This window comes from Oryzias latipes, chromosome 1 (assembly GCF_053564925.1).
Source record: "Oryzias latipes strain Hd-rR chromosome 1, Olatipes_Hd-rR_3.1".
NCBI classification, from domain to species: domain Eukaryota; kingdom Metazoa; phylum Chordata; class Actinopteri; order Beloniformes; family Adrianichthyidae; genus Oryzias; species Oryzias latipes.
Genome location: NC_136237.1, coordinates 9,858,597 through 9,873,008, shown reverse-complemented (window position 1 = coordinate 9,873,008; position 14,412 = coordinate 9,858,597). Strand labels below are relative to the sequence as shown.

At 43.4% G+C, this 14,412-nt stretch overlaps 1 protein-coding gene across 1 annotated transcript; it reads right to left on the bottom strand.

The window, feature by feature from the left end:
* Positions 1-920: 920 nt before the first annotated feature.
* On the bottom strand, positions 921-12,659 carry LOC101160389 (stromal membrane-associated protein 1). The gene is made up of 10 exons (XM_011479400.4): positions 12,354-12,659; positions 11,917-12,050; positions 10,652-10,737; positions 10,502-10,577; positions 10,099-10,158; positions 9,948-10,023; positions 8,777-8,904; positions 6,513-6,726; positions 2,663-3,000; positions 921-1,552 (listed from the first exon to the last, which is right to left on the bottom strand). Exons 1-10 carry the CDS (start codon positions 12,469-12,471, stop codon positions 1,418-1,420), a joined length of 1,365 nt encoding a protein of 454 aa, XP_011477702.1. The 5' UTR covers positions 12,472-12,659; the 3' UTR covers positions 921-1,417.
* Positions 12,660-14,412: the final 1,753 nt, after the last annotated feature.

The window sequence follows — 14,412 nt, the reverse complement described above, 5'->3', positions numbered from 1 at the left end:
AAATTGAAATCAAACACTGACAGTTCAGCTGGATGACCCAAATGAAGATGTCACCAGAACCAGATCCACTGGAGGAAGAGCTCAGCCTGCTGCTCTCGGCGCTGGGGGGGCATCTAACTCTCCACCTCTGATCCAGAACAGGCACTGTTGCTTTAAAGGCTAAAATAATGTTGGACTTTCTGACATTACGAAGCTAAAACCTTCCCATCATTCCTTTCTGCAGCCTCACCTGCTCTGTGCTGCTGCATTGTTTAGTGAAATGCAGCCAACGCTGTCAACATGAAACCCTCGTTGGTTATAAATGAAGCCGCTTTTGGTGTAGATCAAGTCCTGTGCTTCTGTTGTATTAAAAAACTGCTAGACGAAAAAGCTGAAAGTGCATATTTCCCACACTAGATAATGCTCCTGAACATAACCTAAGAGTAAACTCCCAAACTTCTGTTTTCGCATCATAAACTGCTTCATGTTCATAAAATGAGTTGAAATCTTTAGGAGCTTATTTGCTTGTTTCTCTTTTTTCTCTCACAGGAAACTTAAAGTCGTTTATAATTTTTTTGTTTAAATTGGTTTCTGCATGTGAAAATTTGAAAACCTCAATCATCTCTGTAATCTGCCCGACAACAACAATTTAGAGCCTTCATGTACTTTCCCAGAATTCCTGTTTTTTAACCTCCAATAACACTAATGTCAGCTGCCTTTTCACAAAAATGTTAAAACCACATTTAGCCCATTTGTGTTTTCATCAATTTGACTCATTTTGATTGATTTGCAGTTAGTGTTTTCACATCATCTTCAGTTTTTGTCCCAATAATTAGCTTTAAGGTGGAATGATTTCGGCGTATCAAATGCTTTTTGGGTGTAACCTTCAGCTCGTTTGAGTGTTTCTGGATTCTGAGTCAAAAACGGAGCAGATCACACCATTTCTTTTTGGTGGCTTTAATTTGGTAGGAGAACCACAGGTACTTTAAAAGAAGGTTATACAGAGCTGTACATGTGGGAGCCGCGCCGACTCCCCATCCTCACAACCTCTCCCGTTAAATACTATTCATTTAAACATCCTATACTCTTAGAATGATACAGTGATAAAATAAAAGCTTGTGTAACTGGTCCTGCAGCTTTACTGATATGTCGATGTTGGGACTGTTTATTTTTTCTTGCAATTTTTCCAAAAAAGGAAAATAAAGTCATAAATCCAAAACCCAAAACGACAGGCAGAAACTGCCAAGCTGAGATCCTGTAGAACTCCCAATTCACTCGCACAATAGAGAGAAAGAGAGACAGAGAGGAGAAGACAGACATGTTCTGAAGGCTGATCTGTGAGGAGGAAGGGCCCGGAGTGGGGGGGAGGGGGCTGCACACTTTGAGTTTGCAGTTTCTGCAGCCTTCGCTGGGACCCGACGCCGAGCCCCTCCCAGGCTCACTTCCACAGCTGTGTGCTCAGGGTTTGGCCCGATCCGGAGGCGGCCCACCCGCCCATGGCTGAGGGGGGCTGAGCGAAGGCCATCTGCCCCCCTGCTCCGTTCACATTCAGGCCCGACATCTGCTGGCTCACCTGAGGACGACAGGTATTCCCATCAGATCACGCAAAGAGCGGCGTTTCAAAACACAAGAACCTAGAAGTCACTGATTCCAACGCAAATATGTCTTCACTTTGATAGAAATGAAGCTCTGAGCATCATCATCATCATCATCAGTTCCTGACTGTGGTGAAGGTTGAGATCAGCTGACACGCCCGTGTGTCTCTTCATCCAAGTCTGAATCCCAGATGAGTCCAAGTCAAGACTCAAGTTTCCCAGTAAAAAACGTTCAATCGTCTGAAGAAACCAACTATCAGGACCGTTAGAACCAGACGAAACAGTTACTGATTATTGGATCTGCAAGGAACAATGGCGACAGTAGTTGCCATAGAAACGTTGACTCAGACCAACTTGGACCAATCACTGTCATCTGGCTCCAACATGGCGACATCCGTATCGCAGAAAAAGATCGGAGGTAAGGTATTTTCTCTGAATGATGTCACACTCGCTCAGTCCAGTCCTCTTTTACAGTCAATGGTTTGAATGAAAAACTCAATTAATGAAAATGACGTACGTCCCTGTTAACTCAATAACTTCCCAAGTTCGAGTCCAGAGTCCAACCATCCCACCTGCTGGAATTTCATTTGCGGAAAACGTTCAGGCATGAAGCAGACGACACCATGAAAAGTGAATTATGATTCATGGAGCTTCAATCAGGCTGAATGAGAAAAACTTCTGGTCCTTTTAGAGCAGGTCAAGGTCAAATCTGGAACTTTTTTTTTAACAGTTCTAGCCACTGCGGATGATTTTGGAATCCTTGGTCATCGCCAAAGAAAAAACCCAGAAAAGCTCTGTCATAACATGAGCATTTCAGAACACTTGTACAGTTGGATTTGATCTGTTTGTGGTTTTTTTTTAATGTTCTAACGTGGCTAAAGTTTCTTCATTCATTTTCCTGCAAACATTCTGCAGGAAACCTGAATATAAAAAACAAAAACTCTAATGATTTTTTGTAGGGTTTCCTGTTTGTAGCGCCATCTAGTGGAAATGTTGACAAGTTAATGTTGACAGCGTAGCAGAGAGCGGCTGCAGGAGGAACCAAAAGCCTCCGCGCTTCATTCCCCAGTGAGTAAAGCTCCTCCTACCTGTCCCATGCTCCACTGCGCCTGCTGCCCCGGCTGGATGGCGTACATGCCCTGAGCGGGCACCATGCCGGCGGGCATCGCGCCGCCCTGCGGCCCCACCATCCTGGGAGCCATGCCCATCATTCCCGCCGCAGGAGCGTTTCCCATGAAGCCGTTGGGCATGGTCATCCCAACCATCATGCCTGGATTGGGCCCCATCATGGCGGCTCCACTCTGAGCCATCATGGCGCCCATCACAGTGGTGGGGGGTACGCCTGCGCCCATCCCAGGAAAGGCTTGGTAGCCGGCGGTGGCCTGGACTGGAAACTGCATCTGAGAGGGGGCCATGAACATGCCGGCTGATGGGGGAGACACAGACGCAGAGATGAGATGAACACCAGGGGGGTGTTCCAGAAAGCAGGTTATGCTAGCTCCCACAGTAAGTTTGAGGCTAAGGAAGTTGATAACCTCAGCTTTCGGTTCCAGAAATGGAGGTATGTTTCAGGTTAGGTCAAGTTGCCATGGCAACTCATGCTCTGAACATAACCTGGTCTGGAGCAGGTTTAGTTGAAGGTTACTTTGTTTACAGAGAGGTGAAGCAGCATGGCGTGTCCATTTGAAGATTATTTAGTGGATGAAGAAGCTCAGATAATACTTTTTCCACCGTGAGAGGGTGACAAGACCACATATGGATGTTGGAAAAATAAACTTTTTTACTTTGATCTAACTTAATTATTTGCTTCAGTTAGGATAATTAAAAATCTTTTTTTTGTTAAGTCAGTTTAAAAATAACATGTAGTTTTGAGACAGCTATTTTACTTTCATTCAAATTAATTCAATTAAGTAGGTGTAACTTTGGTGCTGCCGTTAGATCGGTACCGCAAGGGATTGTGGGATATCATTCCCTTTGCCTGTCTGGACGGATTTGGGTTTAAGTGTAGGTTTTTGTCCAAATGTGTTTAGTTGTTTAGCTGTCTTACTGTGTTTTACCGTATTTTGCTGAGTTATTTTGTCCTACTTTGCTCAAGCCTCTGCACCATGAGTGAGAGTGAAGGAGAGGATGATGAGTTTATATAGCACCCATACAGTCAAAGTGTATATTGACAATGTCGGAAAATTCCTAAATGGATAATGGCAATGATCACATAGTCTTTTGTTCTTCTTATTGTTATAAAAATGAGGATCTGCCGGCTCAAACTTAGACATATGAAAGTTCAAGAATTTTAATTCATTACGATGGAAAAAAAAATACTTGAATTGGAGTAATATGACATTTAGTTAAATAAATATGTAAATTTGAGTTGTATTAACAACTATTGAGTTTTATAGACGTAAGAAATTAGGTTGAATAAATTTAACTCAATTACTTGTTACCAATAGAAGTAATTCATTTAAGTTGGCAAAATTAGATAAGTTATATATATATATATATATATATATATATATATATATATATATATGCGTCACATGAAAATGGAAATAAGTTTAGAAACTTGTGCGTTTGCTTTGTCTGTTCTTCTACTACAAGCAGAAACTCTTTTTTTTTTGCTGTGTTACTTTTTCGATGGACGTATAATCTTTATCCGCCGTCATTAAAATCTCAGACTTCATCTCACTGAAGTATAGCGCTCTCTTTTTTCTCACCACGCGTTTCCATGGTGACTCCGTAAATCGGCGATCCATTGAGAATGTCTTTATGTACTTGACGTGTACGTGCATTAACCCAGGGTTACCAAGTCGAGCGTAATTACGCTAACTCATGTCTGGTCTTTTGGAACCGACATACCCAGAGTAAGCAAGTTCAGGTGGATTTCAGCCAGAGTTCAGGGTTAAAGTCAGGCTAGTTTAAACATGCTTCCTGGAATACCCCCCCGGGGCTCCACAACAACAAACTCGGGACGCTTCTAAAGCTTTGAAAACAAGAACAACCGAGGAGCTCCAGATCAGAACGTCTGGAGTTATCGAGAACTCCAGTCCAGCCTGACACTGAGATAACGCACAAGTGCCACTGAGCATGTGCTCCTCAGATGAGGAGGTGACTTATCAGTGAGGCAGGATGGGCGTGGCCCAGCCCCAGTGCCTCAGCAGCTCCCTCCTGTCATGTCTTTTTTGGGTTAGACAACCGTATTTCTGGAAAAAGAGGTGAACCTAAAATCCTTTCATTTTCTCAAAAAGCGACAGTGAGTCCTATGATCTGCTGCTCCTATTGGTCCATAAAAAAGAAAAAGAAAAAGAAAAACAGAATAGTTTACGTCTGATCTGCAGTGCAGACGAGACACAGCTGTGAAAAGTACGGTGGCTGAGAGAGCGCAGTGACCTCACTCCTCAGTCTGACAACATTGTGGCGCTGCAGACGCTGGAGTGGCTTCAGACTCGCACTTCTTTAAGGAGAAGGTAAAACGTAGGGGTGTAACAATTCATTGAGTTGGTTGATTCAGATTTACAATCTTCTGATCCAACCAGATCGAGCTCTCTGAGGTAAGTTGTGAGTTGACCATTAGGAAATCAATTATATCAATATGGAAAAAAACCTTTGGACTGAGAAGTTTATTTTACTCTAATGTAAACACAACCAAGTGGATTACAGCAGACAACAAACGTGATGACAACAAAAACTGATCAACCAATCATTCCAGTCCAGGTGTGGGATTCCACAAGTTCGCTTCCTTCCACTCCCTTTCAAACAGTCTTCAATGTCTAATTACCTTAAGTTTGATACGTCTTTGTATGAATGCATGAACGCTGATTGTATTATTTTGTGCATTCTTCTTGCTTTGATTGCTTGAAATAAACCATTTCAAATCAAATCAAACGTGTGGAAACACTTTGAGTTTAGCAAAGTCATGTGACCATCCAGTGTGCTAGAACGTTCTAAGAATGGTCCCTTTGGACTATTCTGATGTGGAAAAACAACATCGGGCTGAACTTTAGGAAACTAAATTTGAATGAATTTGCCATTAATTCTTGTTTACTTGTTTGTTTGGACACATTTTTCCTTTACACTTGATCATCTTGCTAGAAATGCAATGAATCTGGAGAACTTCACCTGCTGTTCAGTACCAGATATTTATCTCTGAGTCACAAAGCTTGAAGTTTTGGCTGAAGAGGATCTGGATCCACTTTCAGGTCAGCGAATTGGATTAAACTGGATCATTCAATATCAACTATGAATCAGATCATCAACCACAAATTATGATTCGTATTGAATTGTTGAGGAAACAAATTACACCCCAAATAAGAAGACCACTTCAGGCTTTCAGTCGAAGAGGTGTGGACTTTAAACAAGCTCAATCCTGAATGGCAACAGTAGTTGCCATAGAAACGTCGCCTCAGACCAACTTGGACCAATCACTGTCATCTGGCTCCAACATGGCGACATCCGTATCGCAGAAAAAGATCGGAGGTATTTTCTATGAATGATGTCACACTTGCCCAGCCCAGTTCTCTTTTACAGCCAAAGGTTTGAATGAAAAACTAAACTAATGAAAAAAACTACTGAAACTGAATTGTTCTCCTCGGTCTAAAATTAAACATCTGATTTCAGTAAATAGTTTTCTATTTGTAGTTCAGACGAGAATATGAATTTCAGTCGCACAAACAAAATAATAAAAGACTATTTCCACTTTTCACAAACTGTTTTTGTTGAATATTTCTGGTTTCATTGACTTTTGGTTCTCTGTAGATCTTTTACGCCTGTTTCTTTTCTAGTTCTTAGTGTGAATCAGACTGAAAGTCTTTCAATGAACCTGAAGAACTAAAGCTCTTAATGTTCTGTCAAACGGCTCCTGCAGATTTTCACCTGTTCTCCCCCCACATACTAATATTCATCTTGTGCCAGAACAGCACATGGCTGTGTGTGGAGTCTGCTCACCTGGGGGGGCCTGAGGAGACATGCTGCTGGTTCCATACAGCGACAGAATGGAGTCCTTGGATAAAGTCTTCTTGCTGGCGTCTGCTTGCTCAGCCTTCGTGCTGCCGCTGCTGCTTTCGCTGAACAGGTCCAGGTCTCCCTGTGTGGACCCTGAGCCGGCCCCCCCTCCCGCTGCAGCTTGTGTGGGGGTGCTGGCCGAGTTACTGGAGCTCACCTTGAAGGAGGAGGAAAACCTGAGGTTTACAAGAAGTTTGCAAGAAACCCACCAGAGGAGAGAGAACTCCTGTTTTATGTCAGTTGATGACGTTGCTGCGGCACCCACGAGAGCCGACAAACACCCGACGACCAAACGCTCTCCTCTGAAACCCTTCCTCGTGATTCTTCTACACAAAATGTTTTTCCCTACAAAGGATCGCGGAACAGCCCCCCCCCCCCCCCGATCACAGGGGTACCATGGGAAGTCACGCTGCATTTTCCACCAGACCTCAGGGCAGCATCTGAACCGAGTTTCAAACCTCTTTAATTGGAGTTGCCGCTGGTCCACAGCCTGAATGCAGAGGAGTTTTAGTTCCCGTCAACCAGAATGTGACGACACTGACAGCTGCTCTCTAAAGAAGAGCTTTGGTTTATCCAAAAGAGGAATAACTGAAGTGGAAACCAAAGCAACCAACTTCAATATGTACGGGTTAATGGCCGAGAAAGTATGCATCATCAGAAATTATACCATGGTCAGGGTGAATACTCGATTCTGATTGGCTGCTGGGTTTGCATTAAAAAGTGATATACCACCGTACAACCACACGGTGAAAAAAAAAGTTCCAGTCACCTAGCTTAAGTGTTTTGTATCACTGCGCTGGCTTCTTTAAAACAACTTTTTGCTTCATCATTTGGACATAAACAAGCGGTAAGAGGTGAACTTACCGCTTGTTAGAATGCCCACTTTGTCAACCATTAACCCGCTTATACCATGGTCACTTACACAAGAAAGAAATATTAAACGGTTTCAGTCCTTAATTCTTGTTATTTACGATTTGGATCACTTTTTCACAAAAAGTGGACTATTTGTTACACAGTGTGGCGTGTTGTCACAGTAATGTGACAACACGCCACACCACCACTGCAGTCAAGATTAGGCAAAATAAAGTGATATATCTATGCTGATCGTCACGATGAGTTAAATAAAGCATCAGTTCAGAGAGAAAGTTCTCCTCTTACTGCTTGTTTTTGTCCAGATAATGAAGCTAAAGTTAGTTATAAAGAAGCAGGCACAGTGATACAGAAGATTTAAGCGATGTGACCGGAACTTCTTTTTTAGGCGTGCGGTTATCCTGTGCGTTATCCCTTTTTAATGCACACCCAGCAGCCAATCAGTGTCGAGTATTCACCCGGACCATGGTATGAAACAAACCAATGCTGAACAGAGCTGCAAATGATGCAATAACTCTGACAGCCACAGGAAGAGGAAGTGAAGGTCGCTCAGAATCTCTAAAGCTGGCGGCGATTATCTATCCTCTTCGGCGAGGAGCCACATTCTGCTGTCTCATTCTGAACGTCTGTGAATCTGAAGACGGCCACAGCAACACAATCATTTTACCCCAAATCTCCACGCGCTTCCTAATCTGATGGAGTAAAACCAGCAAACAGCTAGTAAAAAGGATCACTTCCTGTTAAGGGAAACATCTGTGTAACAAACACTTCCTCCTATTGAAAATCCTTCTGCTTCAATAATCTGGATTACTCAGAATAAGTCTTGAATTGTAAGTGCAGAGACGGGCGTCGGTAGAAACACTGCCCTCATGTGCCGCCCCCTCCATGGCAGAGAACACTTCCATAAATCTAGTCATCACACCACGTGTCACAGCTGGAAGCTCTCAGTCACAGCGTCGCTGCTCCAAAGCCTTCATCTAAACTTCATTCACAGCTGAGATCTGCAGGGTTTCACCAGAGGCACAAACTCTCCTGCTTCAGAAAACAGCCTGCATTCATGCCTGAGCGCCACTTTTGAAAACCAAATTCATGCAAACGCTCAGACTTTCCCTCATTGCTAACCAGGATCTCTCTCACAGTTACAGTAAAACAGAAGGTGGGAATCAGGAAGAAGCATTCTGCAGCACCAGAACCAGGTTCCTGCTCCTTTTCAGACAGTTCAAGGGTCTAAAAGCAGCTACTCCGACGGTTTTAAGGGTCTCGGCCTTCAGTGTGTTCTTCACTTCCTCTGTCCGGCTCTGACGCCGCCCCCCTGAGCAGCAGCAAATTGGGTTTACCTGAGAAAACTGAGCTGCAGACGAGGACGAGGGCAGAGGATTGGACACCATGGGCCCAAAGATATCCAGGTCACTGTTCTGGCTTGTGCTTGTGTTTCCATTGTTGGGCGACACGGCAGCCGGCGCGTCTGCAACAGGAAGGAGCACAAACTGGTTTTACAGGTGGAGTGTGGGAGGTGAGGAAGGAGCTGCTCCCACGGGGCCTGACGTCAGCTGAAGGAAGCCTGCCGGGTTCTACAGAGCCCATCGGGCCGTATGAAAACAGGCCGACCTTCATCAGCCAGCATTCTCCTCTGGCTTCAGGTTTTCTGTAGAACACTCAGGCTGTGCTACTCAAACGCTGCATCACACAGACAGAAGATGAGAAGAGTCGACAGCTGGGTAGGGTAGGTTTTTGGCAAAAGTTGAACCGATTTTATTTAATGTTTGGAGAAAACTCTGTTTAAAAACTGTAACTTCATATGTTGTGGAGCAAAAACTCTAACAAGTCCTTCAAAGGTTAGTAGACCGTGACCTCTGGGTCACAGTCAGAGGTTCAAGTCCCAGGTTGAATATTCACAAAGCCTTAACGTTTACCTAAACATTGCCCCAGCTAAAAAAAAAAAAAAAAACACACGAGAGTCACTCTGCATGGAACGTTGAACATTAAAATTAGGTTCCCGTTTCGGATGCTAAAGGCAAATGTGCAGCCTGTTGCAATATGGGATGCATAACATTGTTGCAAAGCTGATTCTTCTGGGTAGTAATCCTGATGGGACCATGAAACCTCCTCAGCTGTGTCGAGGAGAAGGGGGTCAACACCAGACAAATCAGAATGAATAACCGGATGAAAAAAGCACATTTATTTAGGAAAAGCGCCCTGATTTTAGCCTGCCGTAACACCCGCCGTTCAGTCACTTCCTGTCAAACCCGCTCATGTCTCCATTCCAAAGAGCATTTGACAGCTGTTATAACGACGAACCAGTAAACGCGTCAGAACCTAAATGTACTACAGCATTTTAAACTAAAGGAGAAGTTAGTAGTGAGAGGAACCGCTGAGTCGGCAGCTGAAGCGCTTCCTATGGAGAGCAGGAAACCACTGCGTCTCTGCTGTGAAGCTCAGATAGTCCGCTCGACTCGAACGTGCCGGGACATGAGCGAGTGTTTCATCAGAGGGTGGCGCTGTACTCACCGAGGCCGAGCAGGTTCACCGGCGGCTCTGCAGGCTTTGCGGGGCTGACTTTGGGAACGGGCCTGGACTCTTCACTCTGAAGGGAAAGAATCCCCCGTTCAGAAAGCCGGTGAACATGTGGCCCCCACCCCTTCGCTCATGTGACACTCACCTTGGAGTGAGACGACACCTTGCCCCCCCTGTCAGGCTCCTTCTCTTTCTTGTCTTTGGGCTGAAAAGCAGAGCAGAAAGGTGAGCGGCTCCGCCCACTTTCACTTGGACTGGAAGGTTGTGTTTTGATGTCACCACAACGGTCTGCTGATAACTGTGCTGAAAGGGGATTATTGGCTAAAGCAGACCAGAAACTTTTTATTCAATGAAGTTTTGGTTTTAACTATGTGACCCTGAAGGCATCACAGTGCCTGTTACAATTCCAACATGTCTCATTGCGCAAGAAATCTGACACAGAATTCAAATTTGGGATAGAGCAGGAGAAACGGTTAGAACCAAAGCCCGGGTCCGGGTTGTGGTGTCGTGTGGAAGCATGGGGACCAGCAGCTGGGCGGGGTACATACGCTGCTGCGATCCAGGCCATTCTTGCTGTAGTATTTCTTTTTCTCGTATTTGTCCCTGATGAAGAATTCGACGGCTCTGAGAGCCAAGTTAAGGAACAAAGCCGCAAAGAAAGACGAGGCCGACACGGGCTCAGACTCTGAGGAGGATACTGGTCCGTCTGAGGTCTCCTGAAGCTGTCTGGAAGGTTGGCCTCGTAGAGCCGCCGGGCTTTGGTGTTGCCCATGTCCTGTATGCTCTGAAAACAGAAGAAAAACCCCATCAGCAGAAACCTGGCGTGAATCAGTGAGAGGCTCTCATGACAAGCTGTCCTGATTTCTTCAGTCAAGTTTTCCAACAACGGGATTGAAAAAAAACATCCAAAAAGACCATTTTGAAGTCAGTCTGACAGCACCCAGTTTAATTAAGAAGAACTCATCATTTTAACGGAAGCTCCACTTTATAGGAAAAATGCTTTTATTTTTTAAAACTAAATTAAAATGATATTTAATCAAACTGAACAAAATGAACTGGATTTAGTGGTTTGGCTGATGGCCGTCCAAACAAGCTTTGATTTGGCATCACTTTGACATTTTTGAACTAATTTTAACTTTGGCTGCTGACAAAGATCTCACTGTAAATGTTTTCAGCTGAAGGACAGAGCTGTTTGGTGCTTTGACCCGTTCAATAGATGCAAAACTAGCTCAGGTCCAATTAAAGGTCACGAGCGATTGAAGTAATTCACAGAATTTACATCCAATCAGAGAGGAAACTCGAAATCCAAATCGCTTTCACTGCCAACAGCACCACTGCTGTTTATTTGTTCCAGAAATTCACATGAATTCCAAAGTGTTATGTCAGTAAAAAGCATCTGTGGACATTTCAGGAACTACATTAGTGTTTTCTATTCCTGTTTGCTCTACAGATCTCCTGTAATCGTCACCGCATCACAATGCATGAAGGGTTTATGGAAGATAACAGACGTGGACGTCACTCACGTACATCAGCCCAGCATCCAAACCGGAGCCGTTATGTTGGGACACTTTGGCTTGGTTTAGAACAGCTCTGTTTGTCACGGTTTGCTACTTTACTGATAATCCCAAACAGGCAAAAGTGCTTCAGGTTACTCCGCTTCACCTTTACATAAAGCAGAGTGGCTGCAGGTCACTCCTCTTCACTTTTAGAGAATAATAGAAATAACTACGGGTTGCTCCTTTTACTTTTATAGAATAAGAGAAGTGGCAGCAGTGCAGGCTGCTCCTCTTCACTTTAACAGCATAACAGACAGAACTAATAGATCTGGTGTTGTAAATGTTCTTCACTGTAGTTCAGCTGCAGGTAAACAGGTGGGTGCAGTCTTCTTTCTGATTCAATAAACATATTTGATCGATTTGGGATTAAAGCCTTTATTCTGGTGGGACGGGAAGCGGAAACGTACCTGGATTTGTTCCGAGGTCCATTGGTCCAGGTTGACAGACTTGACTCTGGATATGTGAACTCCCAGGTTCCTGTGGATGCCGGCGCAGCGGATGCAGATGAAGACTCCCAGGTTCCAGGACGCCCACCGCGGACCTGCGGACGGACAGGAGCACACACAGGCCTGACGTCAGGCTTAACGATTCCCAACCGACCAAACGGACCCGGAACCTGCGGGAAAACCCGCCGCCCATCGGTGAACCCCTGCCCGGGCAGCGGCGGGCTGAGGTGGATTTACGGGGGTTAGCTTGCAGGTTAGCCGACAGGTTTAGCTCGAGAGTTGCGCGTCAGCTGACCGCGCTGAGCCACGCGCGCCTCCGCCGGATAGATTAACCGCCACACACACACACACCGACACATTTCCACTAAACGGGGAACTTCCTGCGTTCGACGGCGCACCTTTCGCCTCGCAGTCGGCGCAATACTTGTTGTCTTCCTCTCGGAGCATTTTGGACAGGATGGCCTGGTGCTGCTCGTTCAGCTTCTGGGCCTTCTCCCTCTCCGAGCGGGTCGTCATGTTCACGGCTTCGGCGGGACCTTCCTAATGGTCCAAGGCAGCTCTGATTAGGTGGAGGTGGAGAGAAGGTTCGGAGAAATGTTCATAATCGGAGATCCGAAAGCCTCCGACTGGGATATGGAAACACCCGGAACCGGAATCTGGTCTCCGCCCACAGCGCGTCGAGAGCCGCCGAGCTGACGGCACCTGATTGGACGAGAGCGGTGACGTCACACAACGCGCCAGGCTACAGGAAAAATATTTATTTTTATTTTTAAAAATAACTGGATTAAAAAGCGCGTTCAACACTCAAGTTCAATTGGGTACTTTATCCCTTTCAACATTTTTAATAAAAACGGTGGCCTTCAATTTGTATTAAAAATGAAACAATCAAAAACAATACAGAATAAATCTTTATTCAAACAAAACTGGGTAAATAAAAAAACAATTTATGTTTCGGATCTTTTTGATGAGAATGGTACGCTTTTGGATTATGGCAGGTTTCTAAATAAAACGTGTTTTCCAGAAACAAGCAAATAAATTAACAGTGTAATAAAAGCTCTCCCCTCAGGATTAATTCAGTTGATGACCTCACACCTTAAATATCAGAAAAACCTCTAAAATTGACTCTCCTTTAATAATTAATGGTATGGATATTCATTTATTCATTTTCTATACCGCTTTTCCCTTTCGGGGTCACGGGGCTGCCGGAGCCTATCCCGGCCACTTGTGGGCGAAGGCAGGGGACACGCTGGACAGGTCGCCAGTCTGTTGCAGGGTATTGATATTCTCAATAAAAAGTGCAACAACAAATATATTCGTAATACTTTAAGTGAAAAAAGAAACATTACACCAAAAGGAGTAATCTTTTGGAACAATCTTTTAAATTACATAAATTGGATAAAAGCATGGTTACTGCCAGAAACATTTTGTATAAAAAACAAAATTAAAGAAATACATAAAAGAAATTCTACATTACATTTACCCCACAAATATGTTTATATACAAATTCTCAAATATAGAAAATAATTGTAGCTTTTGTATTGATTTTCCTGAATCAGTTCTTCACCTTTTCTACTTTTGTAATATTTCCCGTGAATTTTTGAACCATTTTGTACACATCAAATTTAATTGTAACATTATTATACATTTCAAACTAATCCTCACATACTTCAATTCTGATGATAAAAAAGTAGAACATAGTATTACTTTGTTACTTCTCCTATCCAAATTTTAAGTGCAGAATAAAAAAACAACTCCTAATTTTACTGTATTTAAGATGGAGATGCTTCAGTTTTATGAATAAATTAAAAAAAATCAACATACCCAAAAGCAAGTAACACTGGAACAATTTTTTTGTTTGATATGTAATCCCCTCCTCTAAGAAAACTTTGTATTGTAAACAGTTTTTTGTATTCTCTTTTATATATTTGAAGATACTTTATTTTCTTATCAACAAGTTCTATTTTTGATATAATTCTGCTATGTTTATTACTTGATGTGGTTGAATACGTTTGGAATGATGGCATTAATTGTTGCGGCTGATGATCTATTTGATTTCTTGATGTGTTTTGTACTTTAATGTTATGTTCAATAAAGCTGGGGGGAAAAAATAATTTTAACAATTTTATAACAAATTGATTATTCTAATAGTACAATATGTTTCACACAATTTGAATGCAAAATTTTAGTTAATACTACTAAAATAAAATATTGTGTGAGTTTAGAAATGTTAAAAGGAAACTCAACAGTTGACTAAACGAAGACTGAAAAAATAAACCCAACCACAAGGGGGCACAATCTTCTGCTTTCATAAGCTGGTCCTTGGTTTGGGAAAAGCTCAGGGTTGTTAGGAACACAAGATCAAAGATGAATCATAACCAGAACTTTAAGCTGGATCAGTCTCTGCCCGAGATAACAACAACCAACACCAAGACAGGAGCGGAAAACGAGAAGGAACTT